The following is a 26,897-nucleotide window of genomic DNA, read 5'->3' on the forward strand; positions in this document are numbered from 1 at the left end:
GTACCTAATTATAGAGAAAAGGTAGTCACACAAGACTGTTATTTATCATTATTTCATTCTCAGAGTTGCCATGTCATCTTTTCAAGCAAAATTTAATGTATTAAAAAAATTATAGAAACTTTCAAAATAACACTATACCAATCCAAAACTGACTGAACTGCTTTGTTTTTGTTCTGTTTTGTTTTTCTACCATAATTCTGGTTTATTCCTAATTTCACACCCTCTTCCATGGGACAAATACCAATGCAGTTAACAAGACCAAAGACTGACACAACAACAAAAAACATCAGCTAATTTAATTTCACTTCATCGAAACACAGACAAACACTACTACTTTGACAAACAGCAAGTGAAGTGTCACCATGAAACTGCTCTAACACCACCAAAACACTGACTGAAGAGCAAAGGATACTGTCCATGGGGTTGTCAGGACGGATGCAGTAACCATCGCCATCCACTTGAGGCGCCTCCGGTCCTTCCTGCAACCAGAGCCACCACCATCCACTTTGTCACAAAGCATCTTAACAAAGGAACGTGCACCACCCACAGCCACCACCATCCACTTTGTCACAAAGCATCTTAACAAAGGAACGTGCACCACCCAAAACAACCACCATCCACTTTGTAACAAAGCATCTTAACAAAGGAACTTGTACCACCCAAAACAACCACCATCCACTTTGTAACAAAGCATCTTAACAAAGGAACTTGTACCACCCACATCCACCACCATCCACTTTGTAACAAAGCAGCTTAACAAAGGAACTTGTATCAGCATCCACCACAACCACCATCCACTTTGTAACAAAGCATCTTAACAAAGGAACATTTACCAGCATCTGAAGGCACTCCTGCCCACATGCCAAAAAGATAGATGGACTCTTTTCAGAATTTTTTTTTTCCCCCTCCCTCAACATCTTTCTTCCTTTGAAGTTATCCTTATATTATTTTGTCTATATTTTATGTGTGTGTGTGTGTGTGTGTGTTGTAAACGACCTTTCAAAAAACAAAGACGAGGAGCAGGGTGCGTTAAGCTGTACTAAAAACAGATCTAGAACAATATGCAGGGTTCCCAGGTGGTGGGCATGAAGCCAAAAAAGGACCTTTAAAGGACTTTATAAGGACCTCAAATCAGTTTAAAAGGACCTTTGCCGACATGACTTTACAGTACACCCCAATCTATTTGACATGCAGAACAGCAGACACTTACCTCTCATAAACGGAAGAACAGCGAATCCCATTTGACTGTTGTATTTAGTCTTTGCAATTCACGTCACTGTAGGCTAGGCCTAAGCAAAGCAGCAGCAGCAGGCGTGACTCACAGCCACTGTACCACGCTTCGCGTCTGCCACCGAGCAGAAAGCGCACTACTGTTAGGGCCTAGGCCTATAGGCTGTATCCTCCTACAGTAAGTACTGAGTTTCAGACGATCGCGTCGGCATCTTTCAACGCGCTTTGCAACTTGCGTGTTTTGGTGTCGAAGGTGTTTCAGTTTCGTTCTCAAGTCTCTTTCTCTTCATAAAACAGGACTTAACAGTACCTTTCAAAAATTAAAAGGACCTCCTGATGAGTTAAAAGGACCAACTTGCTGAATCAAAGCACTTAAAAGGCCTTTTGACCAAAATCCAATTCCTAAGGACTTAAAAGGACTTGAAAGGACCCTACGAACCTTGATATGTAACACTTACCCCCTGACTCTCAGCGTCCCTGAAACACAAACAAACAAAGTCTGTTAATGTTACAGAAAACACACAGAGAACTAAAGCTACTTGGGAATGCCTGACAAAGCCTGGTGAAAAGATTAAAGAAAAAGGTGAAAAAAAACTAACTCGGTTAAAAGGAAATACACTTTGAATGATACAGAAGCTGGAGACGTCTGAAAGTGATAGTTCTTGGGGAAACTATGAAAAAAAAAAAAAACCACAAAAAAAATATATAATGAAACAGAGTTTTTAAACCTCTCTTTCGAAATACGCAGTACAAAAATAATTAACTAGATAATAGAACATGGTAGTGGAGGAAAACCAGTGCAGGTAAACAACTCTTCTATCATACTTTTACCATTCTTCATAGTTACTCAAGAATAAATCAAGCTAAACCACTCTCATTTTCCCCCCTCTCTTCTTTGTAGTATATGCTGAATAATCTTGATAATTGATCTCATTCAACTTAAAAATTTTTTTTTCTGACATTAAGAACCTTTCTTTACACATGTGCTCTTTCTTTTATTCTTTCTTTGTTCTGTTTCTTCTTTGTCTTCTCAATCCCCATCTGGCTTCTTTTTTTTGGGTGGGGGGGGGGTAAGTTGGGGTGTGGGGGGTGTGGCGGGGGGGGGTCAGGGGAGGATTTAATGAAGGATGTTGATGCTTACAAGCAATGAATAGCTCTGTGAGAATGACTAAAGAACACTTACAGTGATTCTCCGTCCTTGTCTTTCTTCTTTTTTCCTTTCTTCTCTTTCTCCTTCTTCTTGTTCTTGTTCTTCAGGAACCCTGTACATACAAAGGAAAAGGTAAACTCAGTACAGTACTGATCACTGATTAAAACATATACAGATATTGAGAACAAACTGTTTAAAATAAGCCAGCAGCTACATGACAGACACCATTTAATATTGATAAGTTGACCCACAAAGTATCTTAACACTTATAAACGAATAATGCCAATAAATGACCTTTTCAAGATACAGCAATGTCACATAGAATAATTATTAGTCTGCCTTTTTTTCAACTTTTTCTTTTTACCTCTAACTTTCCTAATAATTAAAGGAGACATGTGTACAATTCTTTTAAATGCAATAAAGAAAGAACACTGATGAGACTAGTCTTTGACTTTGAGGCCAGTGGAACCTTTCTTCACAATGGCAAAACCAAGAACAAGCTCTGTGACAACAACTCAATTATTTCAACAGCTATTTTGATTCACTAACAACCATGACAGTGTGAACCAAACACATAACATATAAAACAGCTTGACCACAGCAGGATATAACAAACACTATCACACAGTCTGCGTGAACAAAGGATGCAAACTCTGATCTTTGCAACACTGACCATAACGGTTTCCACAACACACTGAACACTGCCACTGCAAGTTTTGCCACCGACAGACAGGCAGAGAGGAATACAGGTAATAACAAAAAAACAACAACTGTTACAACAGAGACATACAGTTAACAACTGGGGAATACAGCACAGAAATACAGGTAACGACAGGAGAATGTAAGGAACAACAGAAAAATACAGGCAACAACAGAAAAATACAAAATAACAACTTGGGAATATGGGTACCAACTGAGAAATGTAAGAAACAACAGCGAAATATGGCTAACATTAACAACAGAGGAATACAGGTAACAACAGAGGAATATGGGTAACAACGAAGAAATACAGGAAACAACATAGGAATATGGGCAACAACAGTGAAATACTGGTTGTTACCAGTATAATATACATAGGAATAGGAACAGAGGAATATACATATTACATAACAACTGCTCAGTACAGGAAACAACAAAGGAATAAGGGTAACAACAGAGGAACACAGGTAACAACAGAGGAATATACAACAGATAAATACAGGAAACAACAGAGGGATATGGGTAACAACAGAGAAATACAAGAACAACAGACTAATACAGGTAACAACAGGGGAATACAGGTAACAACAGAGGAATATAAACAGAGGAATACAGATAACAACAGAGGAATACATACAGAGGAATACAGATAACAACAGTGGAATACAAGTAACAACAGAGGAATACAACTACACATGGTAACAACAGAAGAATACAAAAAAAAAACCCACAGCAATTTAGAACAATTGAAACAGACATGAGATACGGTCAAGAGAAATAAGGCTGGCGCTCAACAGACATCAGTCTGTGAATCAGCGTCTGTGTATATTTACAAAGTGCAAAGTCTGTGCAGCTTACACAGTCACAATGAAACTATTGAACGACAGCAGACAACAACAGCAGAACATATGTTTCCTCAGTCACAGTAAAAACACACTCATTCAGACAGACATTAAAATGGAGACAATGATCATACACCTTCAATTCCTTAATACCAGCGAGTAAAAACCTTGTAAGATTAAATTCAAGATGCTCAGTTCCCTTATTTCTGGGCACATGCTAGTTTAGTAACATCTTTATAATAAACAAAACTCGTATATTCAGTAACAGCACTATTCCTGTTTGTAGTCTAGTTTTATTTCAAATAAAATTACATCTTACAATCTATCATAAAGCAGCTACAACTGAAAGAAGCCCATGCTCCACACTATCATTTTCTGATGTCTAAATCCACACGAGTCTGCTACCGAGTCTTCCACAACACACGTTTTCAAGAAAGTTGAAGAGCATTGTGAAGACTTAACTCTGTATTAAGTGCATTAAGCTAATCATAAAAATGTGTCACAACAGACACTGACAAGCACACAGAGTAATTTTTTTTTTTTTTTTTTTTTTTTTTTTTTTCTGGTTCACAGGAAAATGCATGAATGTGCCATGACATTCCATGCTCTCTTCCATCACAACCAAAGTTAATTTGTCGTTCCAGAAATCATCACTGAAGGTTCATCGTAATAAAGTGAACACTTACAAAATCAAGGCTTCCACTGCTCAGCAGCAAACTACTGTCATAAGTTGTGACAGTGAGTTTCATTTTCTGCGATCACTGAAGACTCGACTTATACCTGGATGTTGAGCCCTCAATAACACTAATCTGTGCATCAACTTGATAAAGCTTTTTATCATCAACTGCACTCATGGGGATAGGATGATGGAAGGGGTGGGGTGCGGAGGGGAGGGGGGGCGGGGAAATTTAAGCTACCTGGAACAATTATTACAACCTGCTGAAATGTAAGCTGATCGCTACAAATGTAAAAGGATGGAAGGAAGGGAGGGGGAAGGAGGGACAGAAAAGAGAGACAGACAGACAGACAGACAGACAGAAAGAGACAGAGACAGAAAAACAGGGGGAAAAAATGGAGAGAGAGAGACAGACTGACAGACACAAAGCCAGACTACATTTTCTGTTGATTAAGAAACCTCCTTGCCTTATAATTGTTAGTATTTTTGTTTGTTTAAAAGCTGGGCTCACTAAAAACAAAGAGAAGATAATATCTAATAAATACTAATGGCATAAGCAACACAGAAAAAAAACAGACAACACAGAAAGACCTTAATCTTTAAAAACAGACCAACATTCATCAGGAACAAATAGAAGATACAAGAAAATGAAAGGGGAAAGGTGAAGGCGAAACTTTTGTCTAACCGACTAAAAGGGGAAACCAACCAACCAGCTGGGAACAAAAATGAATAATGCCCAATATAATGCTATGAAATATTACATACATACAAGCTGAAATCAAAACAGCCAAAAACACAAAATCAGATGTATCAGTGAAAACAGAAGAATATGGACATACAACATCCATTCACACATGTACACACCAGGTATCAAACACACACACACACACACACACACACACACACACAAACACCACTTCAACCAAAAACTACAAGAAAAAGCCCAAAACTGCTTCCAGAAAGTTTGTTCTGGAGTACCTTAAGGTGTAAATGGACAGTGAAAGACATGTGGTAGACACAGCAAAGCACAACTTACTTGACATTCACAAATCAAACTACTACAAAGATGCACACACACACACACAGTGACACACACACACACACACACACACACACACACAGTGACACGGACACACACACACACACACAAAGTGAAAAAGCAATTGGGACAGAACAAGATGCCCTACAAAGAAATCAGCCTCACTCTCTCTCTCTCTTGTGCAACCACAAAACTAAAAATGTGGAGGTGGTTAGATTTGTTCAACCAGCCAACACAAACCAAACCCTTGCACTCAACTCAAAAGATTAAAACATCACACATACAACACACAAATGTCCTTCAATAGTATGACATCAATCAATGAATTAGTCAAAATGGCAACTGGTGCTGGGTGAGTGGGGAGAGGGAGGTGTGTCACCCTGTGACCACCAGACAACAGAGAGAAAAGAACATAAAAAAAAACAAGGAGAAAAGGGCGAGGAACACACGCACGCATGCACGCACGCACACACGCACGCACGCACGCACGCACGCACGCACGCACGCACGCACGCACGCACGCACGCACGCACGCACACACACACACACACACACACAAAGGGGGAAGAAGAAAAAGCAGATGGAAGACAAAACAGAAGAAGAATGTATTTGCTAAAAGAAGCCAGAAAAAGGGTGGAGAAAAAGAGAAAGAAGAAACATACGTTATGCACTATTTAAGGCAACAGGGAAACCCAAATCCATGCTCTCTTCCATCACAACCAATAGCAAACACTGAAAACTGAAAGCTTCAAAGGAACAGATTCAGATAATAACTCTTTCACATTTCAAATAAAAAGCACTGAACTTGATATTCGTTTGTTTCATATCAATCAAGGAAGCTCAACTGACAAGAACAAGAAACAGTAAGCTCAATACGATGGGCGCATATTATATACATGCTAAAAGAACCACTCCCAAAAGCTTGATGTCAATACCTTATAAAACTGTACACCTACTGCACAGCAGAAGACATCAGTGGTGGATTTAAGTGGACAATTTCAAAATGACAACACACTTATTTTTCTTTGCAGCAAATTGTCTTCTTTATATGTTCATTCTTTTTCTAAACTTGTCTGTTATTTTTGGATCTCCAATGCAAATCTGTTTACTATTAATAGTATTATCTATTTTGTAGCTTTTTTTTTTTGCTTTTTTTTTTTTTTTTAAGAAGATTACTTTCATGTTGATCAATACCATGTCTCACTTTCTCTTCAACAAAATTAAGTGAAAAGCCTAAGAAATGAGTTGATGTCTTTTGCTGAGACGCTATCAAAGCATGCTATGAAAAAGCCAAAACACACTGAAAAAATAAAACAAAAGAAAGCAGACCTGTTTTCCTTGGTCACTTTTCTATTTGTGGGGTTTTTTTTTTAGGGTTGGGGGGTGGGGTGGGGGTGGGGGCTTGGCATTGTTATTCTTCCTGTTGCTGATGTTGACAGCCTCGTTATACATGACATATACCAAAATGAAATCAAAATGACTTCCAATTACTAAATGGCTGAATCCAACTACATCTATGCATCTCTTTATGTCACTTTTCTGCTTCTCCCCTGCAACTAAAGTATGCAATAACGTTCAACCTAAACTGAGTAGATGCAAAGACAGAAAATTTGGTTCATAGTTCTTAGTCATTAAAAGTTTTAGAACTGTGTTATAACAGCCACCATGATGCAGTGATTAGCAAAACAACTGACACTTGATTGCTAGTAAGTAAGAACTTCTGTACACATCACAGTTTTGGAGTTTAAAGACTTAAAACTACTTGCCCATCGAAAAGAATGGGTTACAAAGAGTGGGAACAGTGTTAACCACTAACAAACAGAAACACTTTTTAGGAACACCGCTCTTATTCCTGACCAACACTAAAACTTTTTCTGCCCCTCAGGGTTGGTTGATGTTGGGGATATATTATCATGAAAGAAGAGCAAAAAAAAAACCAAAAAAACTATCGCATCATCTCAAATCCAATTCAACAGATCTCACAGCAATGTCATTACATGTATCACTGTGACATGGCCATTGCTGGCTGTAGAAAGACTGAAAAACTGTAGCCACAACCACTGATGGCCAGTCATGGTCTGTTGATGCAGAATTTCTGACGTTTTCACCACTTTCCAATCTGGCCAGTGGTGAGCTGACCAGTTTCAACCTGCATTCAGAATGATATGGTCTGATGCTGGCTAGACAGCTTACACTTCTTCAGACGCCTCTCCTCAGCCATTTTCCGAGCAGTTACCATGGACCTAGTTAGTTTTTTCTGCCTATTCCGAATCACCATAGTCACAATTAAACCTAATTTTCGCTGATCTGAAAACAATACAGACTAGCTGTATTCAAGACAAGCTGTGTATGAATAATGCTGAGGAATGGGCAAGAAAGATAGAGCATCAGAAAGAGAAAGAAAGAAAAGAAAAAATAAGTTAAATAAAAACAACAACTTTAACTGCCAAGGCTTCACCCATGTTAGGAAAACAAGACAAAACAGAGTTGAAAATAGTCTTCTATCAGGTGTGAACATGCCACATTTGTTGACAAATTAAATCCTGTGCGGTTATTCACACACACACAGTGTCACACACACAGTGTCACACACACACACAGCTTTCACTACAGCCCAACCAAATTCTATTCCTGATCTTATTCCCTTTTCCTGGTCAAGATTTTCTCAAACAGAAATATAGAGACAGAGAACAGGGAAAGGATCTTCCAACTGAGTGCATGCTTGTGCATACATGTGCATACATGTGTGTGTGTGTGTGTGTGTGTGTGTGTGTGTGTGTGTGTGGTCCATGTCAAATCTATGACCGCAACTAACAGCAAAACTATGAAAGTAAAGGGATATTCAATTTCCATTGTCAAGACAGCTGATGAAAAAAAGACAACGACAATTCCCAACCACCCAATAAAAGCCTCAGAGGGGTTTCCTATCATGTGGTAAAAACTGTTTTGTGCTCACATCCATACTGAAAGAATACCCTTCCTAAAAAAGTTGAGAAGCTACTTTCAATCTGGTTACTTGTTTGATACAGAAAGTCACTTACAATCTGGTTATTTGCATGCATGTGCAATGATCACTGAACAATAACAAAAAAAAACACTGAACTTCTAAGGTCTTTTAAAATTTATATACCAGTCCCCTCACCAACACCCCCCACTCATCCCACAACTTCCCTTCCCTCTCCCCAAAGAAAACACACACACACACACACACACACACACACACACACACACAGACAAACAACAACAACAAAAACAGTAATAGCAGCCCTGGCTGTCATCACTCACTTTTCATTATAAATGCTTGATGACTTTTTGCAAATATTCGTATGGATATATGTACAAGATTTTGGCAAAATCCTCTTTCCATGTCTCTCCCAGGAATGAAAGCCAAGGTCTACCAACAGATGCCCAACCCCCTCTCCACCCTGTCTCCCTACCCTCTCCTACACTCGAACATGCGGCGGAAATAAAAACGGCACAAAAGAAAGATGCAACTCTGAAGGAAAACAGGTCTGTTGTAGTTCATGCAAGATGATTACACAGTGTAAATTGGTCAATAAACATCTATATACTGAAGCAACGAAAGCTGTCCAACGCTGGATGGGGACAGCCCAGGAAGTACTGGTCAAAGCTAGTATGTACAGTATAGTACAGTACCACAATCTGTCACAGACGGCTGGATGCTAACTGACAGAAAAAAACAACAACACATAATGCTGGAAATGTGATGTGCAGTCAGTCCCATCTCTATCGTGCGCTACTCATCAGCATCAAACAGCTGAATTCTCAGTTCACTCTCTTCAGTTCTTCTCCCTTTTTTCCTTCCCTCTTCAAAGAAAGAAGAAAAGAAAAGAAAAAGAAAGGGGGAAAAAAAAGGTATTCAAGCTCCTCTGTTCATCTATATACACAGCATAATAAAATAATATCCATTCACTTACTAAATAGATATAATGAAATATGTTCACTTACTTTAAAGATTTTTTTCATTTGGCCTGTTTCATGATACATCCAATTAATAATGGAAAGAGATGCTTTCAAAATTAACAATTAAAATAATGAATGAAACCATTTCACTGACTTTTTTTTTTCCTTCCTCATAATTAAACCACTACATGATTTTACTTTGAAAACACTGATTCCACACTTCGCACCATGCCACACCCCCCACATCTCTTTTCACCCACCACAAAATCAAGCAGACGGTAGCGACTGACACTGTTTTACCTCCATTCATCATACCAAATTCCACTGCCTATTCTTAATTCAAAGAGGGGTGGGGGTTGGCGGGCATCATTTCAATCAGAGATGTATACTTCAATCTGAAAAGGATTATTTTACAACAGTCACCCCAGGTGGCTAGACACTGACTGTGCTGTTTAATGTGCTGACATGCACTGAGTTGGCATGAAACAAATAATTCCTTCTCTCTTTTTTTTTCTTTCTTTTTTTGACAAAAATATAAGCTATAATGACAACTGCACTGAATAAACAACAACAACAACAACAACAAAACTCTGCCCCTTGCACTTACATATGAACATCATTTTTCTTTATACATAAAAACAGTGTTCAGGTCTCTGTAAGGTCTGTAGATATTAAAAACCTTGTGAAGTCTCTGTCAGGTCTGTAGATCTGGTTTTTTTTCAATTGTTCTTTTTTGTAAGCTTAAAATGATCCTTGTAGGCCATGTGATATTTGCTGAGCTCTCTCCGAGGGTCTCTGTCATGTCAAAATATTTGCTGAACTATTTTTCAAGCTGTTGTTTCTTTTTGTCTACAATTCATCAGTAACATGCGGTGTTCACCAGTCCTCAACATATGATGATCTTGCTGTCTTTTCTTTTCATCTTCTTCTCAAAAACAACATGCTGCAATCTTCAAAGTCTTCATCATATGACTGGCTTGCATTTTCTTTTAGTTTAGTTTTTGTTTCAAGGCAAACAAGATACATTCTTTTTAAAGTGTCGTCATTTGAACAGCTTGCTTTGTTCTTCAGCGTTTTCATCATATGGCTGACTTGCTGTGTTCTTTGGAGTTTTCATCACACAAACATGATGGCAAGTTTTCCAAAGTCTTCAACATATGAACAATGTGCTGTCTTCTCATACTGTGAGTTTTCATCACACAAACATGATGGCATGTTTTCGAAAGTCTTCAACATATGAACAATGTGCTGTCTTCTCATACTGTGAGTCTTCATCACACACACATCAAGCTGTTCTCTCTTGAATCATATGCTGAGATCTTCAGGGTCTTCATCACACAGATGACATGGCCAGGTTCTTTATTCATGTGACAGAAACCTTCATCTGATGTCTCTTGCTGTTGTCTGCAAGTTGACAACAGTAGACAGTGGGATGTTTGTAACTCATGCTTCGGGCTTCTATTCCTTTAATGAGTACCTACAATCACACCAGCCTCTTACAGGGGTTAAAACCCTCAAAGCCAAGCTGAAGAAGATCCTAGACAAAAGATCAAATGCTTGACAAAAAAAAAAGCTCTGTTGACTTCACGGACATTGTATCCTTCTTCCAGGTCTCTCAGGCATGTCTTCCCTGATTCTATCAAAACAATATCACAAACCATAAACTAGTAGACACTCTTTTTAACTCTTTTTTACAAATCAAATTATCGGGAAAAAAACACACAAAAAACCCCCTGCGCTACAAGAAATGACCGAAGAGAGGCAGAGACAGCACACAAGATGGGACTGACTGCATCATCAATGACACACTGTGGTGGCTGCAACAACACAGATAAGAAGAAAATAAACCAAGCCAGTGAGTCAGCTATCAGCTTTACATGTGCGAGATACTCGGAGCTTGACACTGCGGCTCAGCGGGCCCGGCTGATCCGACAAGACGGGGCTCGGGCTTCCGCTAGAGTCTGAAAGCAAGGCATCAGCAGACAGGTTACTCGTATGTGTACACCCCATCTCCCGTCCCAGATACACTCTGAAAGCAACACGTCAGAGGACAGATTATACACACTCCCCCACCAAAAACCCTTCATGTAGGATACGATTATTCCATCCCTGATGGAAGTTGGCAAAAGCAAGGGCCTTGATAAAGTGTCCACCTTCTGTTTTAATCATGTCCATGTGATCAACAGTGCAAGAAGAGAAACAGAATCCTAGAGTGTGACAAAGCACAGAGACTTCTGCACAACAACTCCTGTACTTTGGCAGTTTTGAATGGACAATGTTTTTTTGTCTCTTGTGTTTTTCATCCCGTTCTCTTTCCCTCTCTTTCTCCACACACACACACTACACATGCACACACACACGCATGCACATTTATCATTCCTGTTGCTTTTTTCTTTTTTTTTTTTTTGCAGAATATTCCTGATCTTTTTGGCATACTTTGTGTTTGTACTTCACATCCATTACATAATTCTCTGTCCAACTTATTGAAGAATGAAAAAAAATAAAAATAAAAACACTGATTTCACACGTGGAATTTTTTAACAGCATATATGACAAATAAAGGTTTTACAAATCACTTTTGTAACCATGCTGAAGATATACCTGATTAAATTTACAGTTACACATTCAAATAAATCCCACTGCAATGGTTGCTTGTTTTTGTTTTAATGCTTCTTACACATCCGGGGAGAAAAACATAGGAGCTATGACTGGTGTGCATGCATGTAAGCATATGTGTGTGTGTGTGTGTGTGTGTTTGCGTGCATGCATGTGTGTTTGTCTGTGTGCGCGAGTCTTGATGTACAAGTGAAAAAATATGTGTGTTTATGTGTGTATGTGTGTGTGTGTGCGTGCGTGCGCGTGTACGCATATGTAGTGTGGTGTGCGAGTGCGTTTGCTAATGTAGTGTGTGCGAAAAGTGTGTTTGCGTGAGTTTGTGTGCAAGGCATGCATGTGTGTGTCTATGTGTGTCTATCTGCAAATGTATGAGTTACTCAATGGACTTATTCTCTCTCTTTTTCTAACCTCTGTACCAAGTACTGTGTGGGCTGGTCCAACTAACGCAAAAAACAAAATGCAAAGAACAATGCACCTGGACTATCAGTTGGATTCAAGGTCACAAAGTCAAAAACTTCTTTCATCTTCATATTCATTGCCGACAACTAAAAACCAGTCATGATAAACCTTGACACACCCATTTCACCACTGTATTATTCTCAAATACTCAAAATATTCCAAGACACTGAAAGACCAGCACCATTCTGTAAATTTCTTAAGAGATCATTCACTGATACATCAAAATTTAGGCTTCAACAAACCTCTAATAAAAAAAAAAATTAAAAAAGTATATCCCTTACATGTTAAGGTATTGTGTGAACAAGATCAATCACATTCAAAGACGCTACACTGATGGAGTAACCTGTTACAAAAAGACAGGTCTGTAGTTTGACCATCTTCATCATACAAACATCCAGATGGAGGCCAGGAGAGCTCAACATTAAACACCCAAGAAGTGCACTGACTTTTACTCATAACTTCAAGCTTTTGCTGCTTAATCTGCTTACTGCTTATATCAATTTGCAAACAGGAGAAAACAAGACATAGTGTAGAAATTTCTGGGTTATTTCTCTGTATATTTTCCTGTCGGCTGTATGCAAGCTGAAGGTAAGTGCCAAGCAGACTGGAACCTGTTTTTCACAAAATGAAAATGTCTAAGATGCACATGTTTGTTTTCAAGTGAACTTCAGCTGTGTGGCTGTTCTTTTATCACCAACGTTTGTGTTTTTCAGTGAACTTCAGTTGTGTGGCTGTTCTTTTATCACCAACGTTTGTGTTTTTCAGTGAACTTCAGCTGTGTGGCTGTTCTTTTATCACCAAAGTTTGTGTTTTCAAGTGAACTTCAGCTGTGTGGCTGTTCTTTTATCACCAAAGTTTGTGTTTTTTAAGTGAACTTTAGCTGTGGGGCTGTTCTTTTATCACCAAAGACTAAGCACATAGCTCAAAACAAATAGTACAAGTAAGAAAACCCAACAAATCCCTTCAGCCAATTCACATAAACAAAGTCAAGTACAGGAACTTCAAGCTACTATTTCAAGTCACCAACATGGAAGACACCTGCAGGTGGTTGGACTCACTGAACACCTTTGATAACTCCTCACAGTAACTCCAGTCTCGTCAGTGACTTTCAAATGAGACCTCAAGTTACATAATTCAAAATGAAAATATGCACACAAACTGACAAATGTTCATGAACTGAAAAAACAGTATGCATCCCAGTCTTCTTCAGTCAGTGTAGTGAACGAGCATTCAGCAGTGCAAACTCTACCCATGTGAAACATGGTTCTGTATTTAATGTCTTGCAAGGGAAACATGTCATAATACTTACAAAAAGGATTTGTTTTAACAGTCGATGATATCAAAACATTTATACTTACCTTTTTTTAAATGGTACCATTAGCATTTGGGCATATTCTAATTCCAAAAAGCCAGAAACAATCATTCACGGAGGTTATCTCTTGTCTCAGCATTTTCAATCTTACGAATTGGTAGTTTTACTAAGCCTACATAGCCCGACTGCAAACTAATAATACAGAGTTACCAGTACACAAGCAGCTGCTCCTATTGCACAAATAAATCAGTACAGCAAGGAAAACAATTCACTTGCTTTTAAGGAATCTCATAGATCTGTGACTGCTCACTATTGTGTTTATATTTTGGTAAACTATGATCAAATTTTAACCATAGTTCTATAAAAAAAAATCTCCTGAACATGTCATGACATTTCATGACATACTACATTATAGTCTGACAACAGAGGCAGACATGTATTGTATGGTTATCCCTCCAAAGGAGGATACAGCAAAGTGCATGAACACATAATGACTTAAGTGTAGAGCAATGTTGAACAGTATAATGTGACAGTGTTCTATGAAAGAACAGATAGTGGCGTGGTGAAAAGTGGACTACATCTGTCCATTTCATACCCAGATAGTATATATACACAATAATGTTTGCAAACAAACCTCAAAACCATAGAAGACTTAACCCGATCAAGTAATTTTCCATAACATGAAGGCTAATGCATACACTGGATATATTTCTGTAAGTGTTCTCTATGTCCTTGCATGTAAAAACAAATATAAATAACTGCTGTATACCCCACTGCAATTATATCACTTTGTTAAATACGGACGTTACATTTAAAAAAAATTAAATGAATTTTTTGTTGTTTTTTGTACTCCCTTTTTACTTTGACCACAATTCCATCAGAACTTGTCAATAAAAACTATCACTACTGTTTGTTTTTCACAGTATACAGTATGTCAATTTGCCATGCTAATTAGCTTTATGCTGGTACTGTGCTGAGCAAGGTTTCCTCTCTCTCTCTCTGAATTCATCTGTCTATGTCTATCAAAAGACTAGCACCCTGACAGCCACTCAAGGTCTTGCAATGGAGCAATGCAGGGGTGAGAACTACAAGAAAAAAAAAAACACCTACTGATCAGCTCCTAGGCCCCTATTCTAAATGATTTGCATGAAATCAAAAGGCATACTTTATGTGCAAACAATAAAAAAAAAAAAATTGATGTTCTGTTTAGAAAACAATCACCAAAAAGAAAATTAAAAAACAAAACAAAAGAAAAAAAAAAAAACAAATCCCCCAATACGTTAGTATAAAATCCAGTTGTTGTTTTTTAAAAAAAAGGCCACAGAACAATTTTTAGTATCAATTAACTCTTTATACATCTTTACAAGATACATAACTACAGTAACATCATATATATGCAGAGTATTTTGAGAGAAAAACAAGAGCAGTTATGAACAACTGTGGAACTCATACAGCGGGGGGAAGATAGATTGAGGTGGGGGAGAGAGAGATACGGCAAGAGACAGAGAAAGAAGACAGAGAGGGTGACAGAAGGGAAACACACTGGAATCAAAGCAGAATGCTGGTGACTCTGTCAAGGTCCTCACCACTGAGTGACCAATAAAAACAACAACAACAATCACTTTTGTACTGGTTACTCTGGCCACACCAGAGTGTAAAAGAGAAAGTCTTACCCTGTACCCTGAGTTAGAACCTATCAAACAGCTGTATTCCAAATCATAATTATGAAAAGAAGTCATTATAAAACAAAAAACAAACAAAACAATATTTTAAACAAAAAAAGTCTTGTAATGGGCAATAATCTACTAAAAAGATTAAAAACAATGTCATTTTCTATCATTATTTAATCAAAATGGTGAGTAAAAAAAAAAAGATCCAACTTTTCATTAATACACTGCTTAGATCCTTTTTTCCCCCTAAAGATAACACTTACCGTTCAACTCTTTTACCCATTCAACCCTAAGAAGTGTAAAGCCTTGGCAGGCTTCCATGCCACATTGTTGAAAAAACACAGAAAATATACTGTTTATCCTCCAAGTTAGTGTGGAAACTATCTGTAAATACTGTAGCAGTTAGCTGCCTTTCCTTGTGGTTGGCTTCGTAGTTCTGACAAACCAGCAACACACATACCATCCTTGCTCTTTCACTCATTCACACACACTCACATCCCCCCTCCCCATTCACACACAAGAACACACTTACAGTTACACACACTTGTTCCCCAAAAACTAAACAAGAAAAAGAGATGAAAGGACTTATTTTAATTTATAAAAAAATAATTAAAAAAAAAAAAAAAAAAAATCCCAACAATATCTTTGTTTTTAACTATGACAAGAAAAAGAATAAAAGTGAAAATAGAAGAGCAAACAGAGACAGGTAGGTAATACACAGCAAGAGAATGAGAAAAAGAGACAGACAGAGACAGAGGCCGAGAAATGGGAAAAGAGAAAGAGAAAGAAACAGCACACTCTAATCCCACACCTTGACAAACAGAAGAAAACACCAGAAGACAGGCAGGGCTATGAGAGGCAGGACAAGGTGAGGACTCATTTCAGAAACACCCGCAACAAAGAAGCTGGACCGGTCAGACAATGAAAAGTTGAGGATGTGCTGGGGTCCACCACACCATCATCTTGCCCAGTGAAAGGGGGTGAAGTCAACAGTAAACTCGGTGGAGGTGGAGGGAGAGGAGTTTGGGGGTGGGGGTGGGGGGATGGGAGGAGGAAGAAGAAAAGTTTAAAAAAAACATGAAAATATTATGAACTTAGGTGTACTGACCCGTCAGGGACAAGGTGCTACTACCTGACGCTGGGAGTTCTGAAAACCAATGATCAAACTGGAAACAGTCAACACATCTTCCAGAACTGCCGACCCCCACAGATAATGAGACATCCACAATATGAACAAAACAAAATGTCAAATAACATAAAGCACTGGACATTTTCTATTTTCCCTTTTTTTTCTTTTTATTTTTTTTTTTTAATTTGTTGTTTTTGTTATTGTTGTTCTACAGACTAGTAGTTTTGTTAGCAGTTTAACAACTGATCACTTTAACACACAACACTACAGTATTCAGCATGGTTAAGTCAGTGCTCTACACTTCCACCTCCTATCTATTTCACAAACACTGACACCATCAAAACACCCAAAACCTTTTTTCCCCCAAAAAACCATTTCCCTCAAAACCCAAATTAACGTAAACAAGCCAAAAGCCAGTACAGGTGTGCAGGAAACAACTCACCTTGCTTTTGCTTCTCTGTAAAGCTGTCTCGTTTGCTGTCTGTGGCAACGAGCTCTGGGGACATGGGTCGAGCTGCAGGACTAGGAAGGCTGGTCAGATCTGGCTCCACAAACTCAATGGGACCTGGCACATAAATGTTAAACACTGTCAATGATTTGCTCCATTCCGTGGCGTTGCAATCAACCCACATTACCACTTTGTGGTGTTGCACTCAACCCATATTACCACTTAAACCCTGACAGCACTGCTAAAAATCTTTTTTTTTAACTGCTAGATGCCCGCCAGTGTCTGCAAAATATGTGATGACTTGTGAAGCAGCAATCCCTATGTACATAAACTAGATTCTAGCAGGAATTGTCACATTTACATCTTCCCTGTCTTTTCCACTTTATTGGGTCCCATTCTGTTGAGTTTCAACAAAAGTTTGAATTCTCAAAGTTGCAAGATCAATTTGACGACTGAGCAGCTTTGGCGCATACTGAACGATGCCTGACAACGATGGTGAACCATTAAAAGGATTACTGCTCCAGGAGTTTGTAAAGTCAAACCTACTTAGGTAGAAAGTGAACTAGATATTTACTTCAATGCCGTTACGGCCGAGTTAGCTGACAGTGACAGAGAAAGTGAGAAAGATGGTGGTGCAAGAGTCAATCGACTGCCTGATCTCCCAAACTGAAACTGGCTGGAAGACCTACACACTGTCAGTCGTTGATTTCAATGAAAATGTTGACGTGCAAATCCTGTTTGTGCTATTCCCATGGAATATTTTTCTCTTTTCTATATGGGGAAGATGTTAGAAGACACTGAAGACCAGACTGCTACTTGCATTCAAACAATTTATTATGACCGTCATCAAATCTGACCTGATCCCAATAACATGAGCCTGAAAACAAAAACTTAGAACTTCATTATCTGTATAGTGCAGGGTAAAAAACAAAAACAAAAAAAACTCAATGCAACAAAAGAAGGTAGTAATATTTCAATGTTCTTTTTTCTAATTTCCATACCTACCTTTGACTGAATATTGCAAGAGTTGTTTCCCTTGACAGGGTATTCTGATTGATGATTAGTGCTGGGTGACTAGTGGGTAAGTGGGTTAATAACAAAGAAATAATAATCTTTTGCTGCCATAGTCAACACAATGCATCAGTATGTACACCATTACAAATACCGGTCACGTCTGTGAAAACATACATGCTTGGTACAATTTTTGTATGCACAAATTAACACACACACACACACACACACACACAATTGCAAATCAACACACATGTGAAATACAGATGAACAGAACACAGACCGTGTGAGAGATAACAATGGTATACAGACACAAAGTCACCAACTACACTCTGCCCACCAGGTTTCTGTGTTCCAGTGCTCTTGGCCTCAATGAAGGTGTTGATCAACTTCTGCACTGTCAGCTCATCACAGTTGGTTTTAAACTCATGCTGAATCTGAAAGCAACAATGGAACCATCATGAATTAAGAAATGCACTCATCTTCAGCCAGCGAAACCTGCCATCAAATCATCTGCCCATCTAACTCAATAAAAACATAACCAAAAAGTATAATTTAAAAAATAAAAAAACAGAGATAAAAATAGTGAATAAAAGACATCACACCTTTCAGACAATCTGACGATGCAGGACGAAGGCAACTTGAGGGGGTGGGGTGGGGTGAAGCGAGGGGAGACAATGTAAGAAACGCAAAAAAAAGTAAGCCAAAGAGGGACAGCCGAGACAGCAGACAGACAGATGAACAGAGAGACAGCCGAACAGCTGATGCACAGACAATAATGATCAGTTATTCCTCCCCACTGTGTCTCTGTCAGCTCACAAGAATATAATACATACTGCTGCTGCTTTTTGACTCAATGTTTAACTCACTCTGAACGAAAGGCCCTGATCGGAGACCTTCTCTTTACAACTGTTTCAGACGAAGAGCCTCAGATAGTTTTTAATTTCTGGAGAGGCACCTAATTTCCCTAATGACGTTTTGAGCTAAGAATATCGTAACTGACCTTTCCACTCTCCACTACGACTAACAAAAACAGCGTGTGTTGTTGTGCTCGAGAGCAGGAGAGTTATTTTCACAGAGACTGGTTCAAGTGAACAGTGTGTGTCAACAATGGTGTCTGACCCAGTTTCGTCTCAGTTACAGGGATGACAACAAAATCAGATGAACAGGCCCTTCATGGCTGTTTTACATTCTGAATTTAATCTGTTTCAAGCTCTTTGTTCTTTCCTGGATTCGTTTACAAGTCATCAGTGCGTGCAAATTTCGAACAAAAAATATGGATACTTTCACACAAAAAATATGGATACTTTCATCATCTCACTAAACGATAGCATAAGATGGGAGGAAGTTTTATATTTGATATTTTGTCCCCAACTAACTTGTTATCTTACTGATCAGTTTTGAAGTTTTCAGTTCATAAATTCTAACATTTGTTTTTTGGCGATTTTATTTCTTAACCATACAAATGGATCATCTGTTGGGAAAGTCAGGGGAAGTAACTGGCAGTACTAAGTGAATTAAACCAAGTGACCCCTCCACCCCCCAACCAACCCCCATCTCACTCACCTGTCCCAGAAGAACGTGTTGATTCTCCCAGGCTTTGATGTACGTATCAACAAAATCTTTCATCTGACATATGTGCTCCTCTTCCAACTCTTGAAAATGCTGCAAAACAACACTATATAATGATGAGCTGACTCTACAAAGACCTGTCGTCATACATTTTTTAAACCTTTTTTCTTTGAATACCACGCAGAAAGAAAGATGAAGATGGTTACCAACTCATTACTTTTCAAAGGAAATTTTCTTCCTAAAATTACGTTTAAATAACATACTTACCGTGACCCACTAATGCAGACTCCGGCAGGGGTCTGACATTCCTGTCCTGTGCAAACTACTATCCGCCTATGCGGAGAAAACGAAAGTAGCTACGGCCGATAACGTCCCGGAAGTAGGTAACCTCCCCTGTGCCCCCCTGACTAGCGCCCTCTTTTCGTTTTTTAAAATGGCAGCAACAACATCAACAAAACCATGACATTTTACTTATCCATTCATCAGTTATACCTATCAGTTTGAAGTATCAAAGTAATATTATACCTATCAGTTTGAAGTATCAAAGTAATATTATACCTATCAGTTTGAAGTATCAAAGTAATATTATACCTATCAGTTTGAAGTATCAAAGTAATATTAACTTCTGATGGCTGCTCACAAACCATCACACAAAAATACTGTCAATAAAACAGATGATAATCACCAATGTAACAATTCAAAAGATTTCTTAGAGCAACTTGTAAGAAAGGAAAATATCCTACAAAGATACCAACAATGTAACGATTTCAAAGAATTCTCAAGGCATTTCATAAGACAGGGAAATACACTTACCCGACATGATTCTGTCATTTTCTTCTCAAATGTAGTTTTGACGGTTTGGTATTTGTCCACTAAGCCTTTGTACTCATCATCTGCACAAGATCAATGGTCTGGTAAAAGCAGTGGTGCAATCAGCATGAATTGTAATAGCACTAACTACTGCAACATTTTTTTTCCATCAATGATAGAAGCAGATATATAGCAAAGAGTAGCTGGAAGAGGAAAACAGAAATCAATATCTACAATAATGAATCAAACACAGAAAGCCTTAAAAATCTTAACACTGACCATCAACACATTTTAGGATGACAAAATGTATCATGCAATCTCTTTTCAGCTTTAATACAAAGACACATCCATTATATATCAATTTCTGATTAACTGAAACTCAATACACTGAAAATTATTTTTAACTTAACAATCAAGACAAAGTGGTAACACACACGCAAGAGCCAATATGCCACAACACACAATCCAGTAATTCAAACATTACGGACACACACACACACACACACACACACTGTGTAACACTTGAGGGCGAAAGAGTACTGAATAAAACTAGAGACACTAGTGGTAATACTTTTTTAAACAAAGATGTTTGATAGGATGTCTTAAAAGATGTGGTTGCTTTGATGTTGTGGAGTTCAGCAGGAAAATTCCAAAATGAGGGAGCTTCAAAAGAAAGAGTGTATTGACTGTAATTCTGTTTTACATCACTTTAATGTTTCTCAGTCTTCATATCAACTGAAGAAGAAATGTGTCCTGAAGGCGAGGAAACAGTTCACAGTTCTGATAGATACAGAATAGATGTGCAAAAGTGAAATAAGTGAACAATGATTAGTTTATATTTCATGTGTGCTTGAACACGAACCCAGTGCTTGGTTTTAAGTAGTGGTTGCTTTTTAAAAAATTATATAAAAAAAAAAGAAGTATACCAGAAGTAACCCTATTTTATTAAGTCCTGGTGAGGAGTGACTTGGTTTCATGTATGTGTAAGAACATGGACTGAGTGTGATATGTGGAGTATGTGTGAAAATGATGTAACTGTGCGTATGATAGACTCATCAAATATGTCTGGATGAATAATTCAATTAACATGGGTAAACATGTAATGCTTAAGTATAGTCTACCACAACAAATTGCTTTTTTTTAAAAAATAATTACACAAGCACAGACAGTCCATTCATTACTTACATGCCTTCTTGTACTTTTGTTCTGCCTGCAATAAAATAAAAAAAACAACCAAAAAACAACTGAATATAAATTTAAACATACATCAATGGAAGCAAAACACAAAGCTTTCATGGCTCCTTTATCTAGTACAATCTCATTTGGAACCCAGCAGTCTAAAAGGAGATGCTTCATACTAAGAGTTTTGTTACAAGGCATGCACCACTCAGTCAGGAAAGAGTGACCTGTGTGCAGCCTGCAGAGGATGGCCTCCGGTTTCTTTTTTCACATGTCAGCCCCTTGGGAGAAAGTACACAGAACAGGACACATTTCCAATCACAGGCTGTCAGTTTGCGAGTTCCATTATTTTTGCAAGAGGTGTTGCAGGGCGATACACTTTCAGATTTTTGGTATACACGATGCATCTGCAAACAACTTCTGTTGCATCAAATGCCAATGTGATTCAAAATCAATGCCAAACGAATGTTAAAACTTTTCTTGTAAGATCTGTAACAATCAATTACTCACACTTACATAAGGGAACATTTTCAACACTGTCTAACAAAACATGTAATATATAAAAATAAGTCATGACCTGCATTTCACCTACAGAAGTCCAAGAGAACCAGTAAAGCCCTTTTACTTTCAACACACACATATGCACACATAAACACAGCATGCATCAAAAACTTGCCTTTTCAATGTCTTTTGCAGACGCATTTTCCCTCTTGAGACGCTCCTTTTCAATGCACCTTGTGTGATAGATCTCTTTGGCCTGCAATAACCAATTAAAGGTGCAAGCTATAATTCATACTACATAAACATAATAAATCTCATTGGACCAGAACCTACATATTTTTTTTAAATTATCATTATTACTATAGTTATAACATGGAATGAATTCGAAAAAAAGGATGCCTTCTTTATGCAAAAGTGTTCTGCAACAGGCACAGAATATTGTGAAATTTCTGGAGCAAAAATCCTATATGTATTTCACACATGAGCAAGCAGCAAATACTGATAAGGCTTTGTAATGTATCAGATGTGTTGCTTGATGCTCCATTGTGATACCTGGTAAAGTTTGGCTGAAACCTTTATTTCAGGATGTGTTTGGAGCACTGAAACATTCTATCTACACATGATTTCCCATTATCTCAGCATGAACTGTGGGAACATCAGAAGAGTAGAGCAGAGATGTGAGGCTGGCATGGCCCAGCTGTTCAAAACCATGACATTTACAGACTGCCTCTCTGAGGCATCTGTGTTTTAACAATGATTAATTAACACACTGATAATGACACTATGGAGAAAGTCAGATACACTCTGGTTTCAGACACTGAGATTTACACGACGTCTCTTAACAATCCATAATTTTCCTTAAAAACTACAAACAATCCAGGGAAACCACTAATGTTTATAGTATTAAATATAATGCTCTTTTACAATCAGTTATAGAATAAATAGAATTTCTTAATATGGAATCCTGTAAATGTAATACAATCACTAGGATTCAGCCCACCATCATGATCCCAACCTCTGTGCCACAACTGTTGCTTTTCTATCTATTTTCACTGTAATATATCAAAATGAAACATAAAAAGAAAAACAAATAAAACCAAAGATGTCTGACTATCAGCAAAGGCACATGGCAACTTAAAAATTAAATTACACATAAAAAACCCAAACCAAACAATAACAATAACAGGACATCTTCAGGCTAAGTTTATAGCACCAGGCTCTTTAACAATTTTTACATAATATTGAATATAATATTTTATCAAGAGGTACATGAAGGAATCAACCTTTCATGTCTCCAGTCTAACACACAACAAACAATTTACCTTATGCAAAAGAGTGAGTGTGGTTTGAATGTTTTGAACTGCTTCCAAGGTTGGCTGCTCATTTTCCTTCATCTGTAAGTACAAACAATCTGATTACTCAGTTGATATTCACATAATGAAACACACACACACACACACACACACACACACACACACACACACACACACACACAGAGATTTCTCTGTGTGAAATTTGGGCTGCTCTCCCCAGGGAGAGCGTGTCACTTCACTGAGAGCGCCACCCCCTTTTTTTTTCTTTTTTTTGTTTTTTTGTGTGTTTTTTGTGTGTGTTTTTTCCTGCCTGCAGTTTTATCTGTTTTTCCTATCGAAGTGGATTTTTCTACAGAATTTTTCCAGAGACAACCCTTCTATTGCTGTTGGGTTCTTTTACGTGCGCAAAGTGCATGCTGCACACGGGACCTCAGTTTATCGTCTCATCCGAATGACTAGCGTCCAGAACACCACTCAAGGTCTAGTGGAGGGGGAGAAAATATTGGCGACTGAGTCGTGATTCAAACCAGTGCCTCAGATTCTCTCGCTTCCTAGGCGGACGCGTTACCCCTTGGCCATCACCCCACTACATATATATATATATATATATATATATAGAGAGAGAGAGAGAGAGAGAGAGAGAGAGAGGTGTAATATAGACAGATTGATATTTTTTTTAAGTTTAAGATTTTTTTAATACATATATAAAACAAGCCTTTTCAAACAGAAATCAAGCACTGAGTGCAGATGGCTGTTAATACTGTATTGCTGTTCACTAGTTATTATGTAACTGTGTAACAGATAATAACAGAATTTCCACTAATTTGTGAGTATGATTGGTAGCACACTGTTCATTGGCCATGTACAATTCGATTTGGTATGATGCAAAAAGAAATCCAAATTCAAAACAACTGAAAGGATGAAAATAAAAATAAAACCAGTTTCCTTTCAGAATCCCTCACCATCATATCCTTTTCCAAAATGAGAATGTTTTATTTGAGGTAATAAAGGAAAGAATGCTACAGTAGTTAAAGACAACTCTCATACAAGTCACAACTGTTGAGTAGGAACTGGATGTCAGTGACATCCACTTGACTTAAACTTAAGAGTTTGCTCGAAAACAGGAAGGGATTGATGGCTGACAACTAGCCACTTGATGCTGATTTGGGTCATGAGTATGTACCCACTGTGTGTGTGTGTGTGTGTGTGTGTGTGTGTGTGTGTGTGTGTGTGTGAGTGTGTGAGTGAGCGTGTGAGTGTGTGTATTTTGCGTGTGTGCTTGTGCATATGTTTGTGTGTGCAAATGTGCGTGAATGCTTGTGTTTGTGTGTCACACAACTTCTAGCTGTATTTTGATGAACAATCATTGCTGTACTTGTTTGGTTTACTAACACAACTTCTAGCCGTATTTTGATGAACAAACATTGCTGTACTTGTTTGGTTTACTGATTACCACAGAATGCTTCTGGTCTCGATCAGACTTAGTTTAAAAAAAAAAAAAATTACCCCCCAGGCTGCCTGTATGATGAGATAACTCAGAAAATATGCACTTTTACATCTTTCTCTCCAAAACATGCACATAATTTTTGGAAAATATATACTTGTTTCATGTGAAAAATCCCTGCCAAATAGATTTCACTTTAATCTTATCTCCCATGTAGCAAAAGGGTTAAAATGACCAAAGAGTAAGAGAGGCAAGGCCTTCAAATTCACCAAAAAAAAAATTTTTTTCATTAATGAACAAGGCAACAACTAGAGCAATCCAAGACAAGAAATACACAGTGATTTTAAAAGAAGGAAACAAAAATAAGCAACACACACACACACACACACACACACACACACACACCAAAAACCAATCAATACCTCCACACCAAATAAGGAAGATGACCTGTGAGCATGGAAGATGATCAGAGAGCAAATGGGCAATCCTTCCATGACTTGTATGTAATAATGCTTTCTTTAAAAGCTGTAATCTTCAAAAGTCTAAACACTTATTTCCAGAACTTGAAGTTGCTGAGAAAAAGCCAATTCTAGTGTTTATCATAGCAACAGGCACACAGACACTCTCACATACACACACGCAATCATAATGAATTGTCTTAACTTTGTTTACAAATTAAAAAGAGCTTAGCAAAGCATATGTCCACATAAGAGGAAGAGTTCAGAACTAGTTTTTGCAGCTGAACAGGGTTCATGTTCTCACCATAACCAATCACAGTGGAGTGATGGCCTAGAGCTAACGCGTCCGCCTAGGAAGCGAGAGAGAATCTGAGCGCGCTGGTTCGAATCACGGCTCAGCCGCCGATATTTTCTCCCCCTCCACTAGACCTTGAGTGATGGTCTGGACGCTAGTCATTCGGATGAGACGATAAACCGAGGTCCCGTGTGCAGCATGCACTTAGCGCACGTAAAAGAACCCACGGCAACAAAAAGGTTGTTCCTGGCAAAATTCTGTAGAAAAATCCACATCCATAGGAAAAACAAATAAAACTGCACGCAGTAAAAATACAAAAAAATGGGTGGCGCTGTAGTATAGCGACGCGCTCTCCCTGGGGAGAGCAGCCCAAATTTCACACAGAGAAATCTGTTGTGATAAAAAGAAATACAAATACAAATCACTGAACCAAGTCGGGTAACATGAAATGCTGAACCCATGCCCAGTCATACTTGTATGCTTTTACGATTTGGTCACGCTGTGAGGCTGACTCATTTACAAATGCAAATGGAAAAGAGCATGGAAAAGTATATACCCTCACAACAGTACCTTGACCTCAGAAATTTAACTGTTCTTTGCTGTTGGTGCCATTTCATCCCTGGATTTTTGTTTGTTTGTTTGTTTATTTGTAACAAGTTGGAGTTGAGAGAAACAGATCAGTCAACAACAGTATTCTCAAGATGGAAGAGGAGACAAATGCAAACGAAAAGTGGGTTGGCTCAGGCTGAAAACACAGAAACTATCACTGGCTTATTATCATGTGCCACTTACGCCACTGTCCAACCCTTTCCCAACAGTTCTGTCTATAAACATTATTTTGTTTCTTCATTACCTGAAATCACTGCTTCATTTTTGCAAATTCTGCTCAGCATTTTTTTTATTGTGAGCACTGCATTTCGAAGCTTGGTGCAACATGTCACGTTCAGAAGGCAACACTTGGAAGTCTGTACAAGTTTCATGAGGTGGTAAAACCTGAAGACCATGACACCACCAATCTTTCTTGATTATTCCATTTCATTAAGTGTTTGGTAAAGACTCTCCAAAAATGTAAAACACAGCGTATCATATGTGGAACATAGTAATCTAAACACTGAGACAG

At 38.2% G+C, this 26,897-nt stretch overlaps 1 protein-coding gene across 4 annotated transcripts in view; it reads right to left on the bottom strand.

Moving 5' to 3' along the window:
* The window catches only part of LOC143294720 (F-BAR domain only protein 2-like), a 58,638-nt gene that overhangs the window by 20,142 nt on the left and 11,599 nt on the right, over window positions 1-26,897 (bottom strand). The window contains exons 5-16 of one of the 4 annotated variants that reach the window (XM_076606147.1): window positions 23,590-23,661; window positions 22,439-22,523; window positions 21,773-21,793; window positions 20,591-20,670; window positions 19,772-19,870; window positions 18,546-18,642; window positions 17,189-17,311; window positions 16,726-16,764; window positions 11,438-11,521; window positions 2,414-2,492; window positions 1,689-1,707; window positions 413-479 (exon numbers count right to left, since the gene is read on the bottom strand). In XM_076606147.1, the coding sequence (XP_076462262.1) occupies window positions 413-479; window positions 1,689-1,707; window positions 2,414-2,492; window positions 11,438-11,521; window positions 16,726-16,764; window positions 17,189-17,311; window positions 18,546-18,642; window positions 19,772-19,870; window positions 20,591-20,670; window positions 21,773-21,793; window positions 22,439-22,523; window positions 23,590-23,661 (865 nt within the window). The remainder of the gene's footprint in view (window positions 1-412; window positions 480-1,688; window positions 1,708-2,413; window positions 2,493-11,437; window positions 11,522-16,725; window positions 16,765-17,188; window positions 17,312-18,545; window positions 18,643-19,771; window positions 19,871-20,590; window positions 20,671-21,772; window positions 21,794-22,438; window positions 22,524-23,589; window positions 23,662-26,897) is intronic. The other 3 variants (XM_076606148.1, XM_076606149.1, XM_076606150.1) reach the window with 3 other exon arrangements.

Source organism: Babylonia areolata, chromosome 20, assembly GCF_041734735.1.
Source record: "Babylonia areolata isolate BAREFJ2019XMU chromosome 20, ASM4173473v1, whole genome shotgun sequence".
Taxonomy (NCBI): Eukaryota; Metazoa; Mollusca; class Gastropoda; order Neogastropoda; family Buccinidae; genus Babylonia; species Babylonia areolata.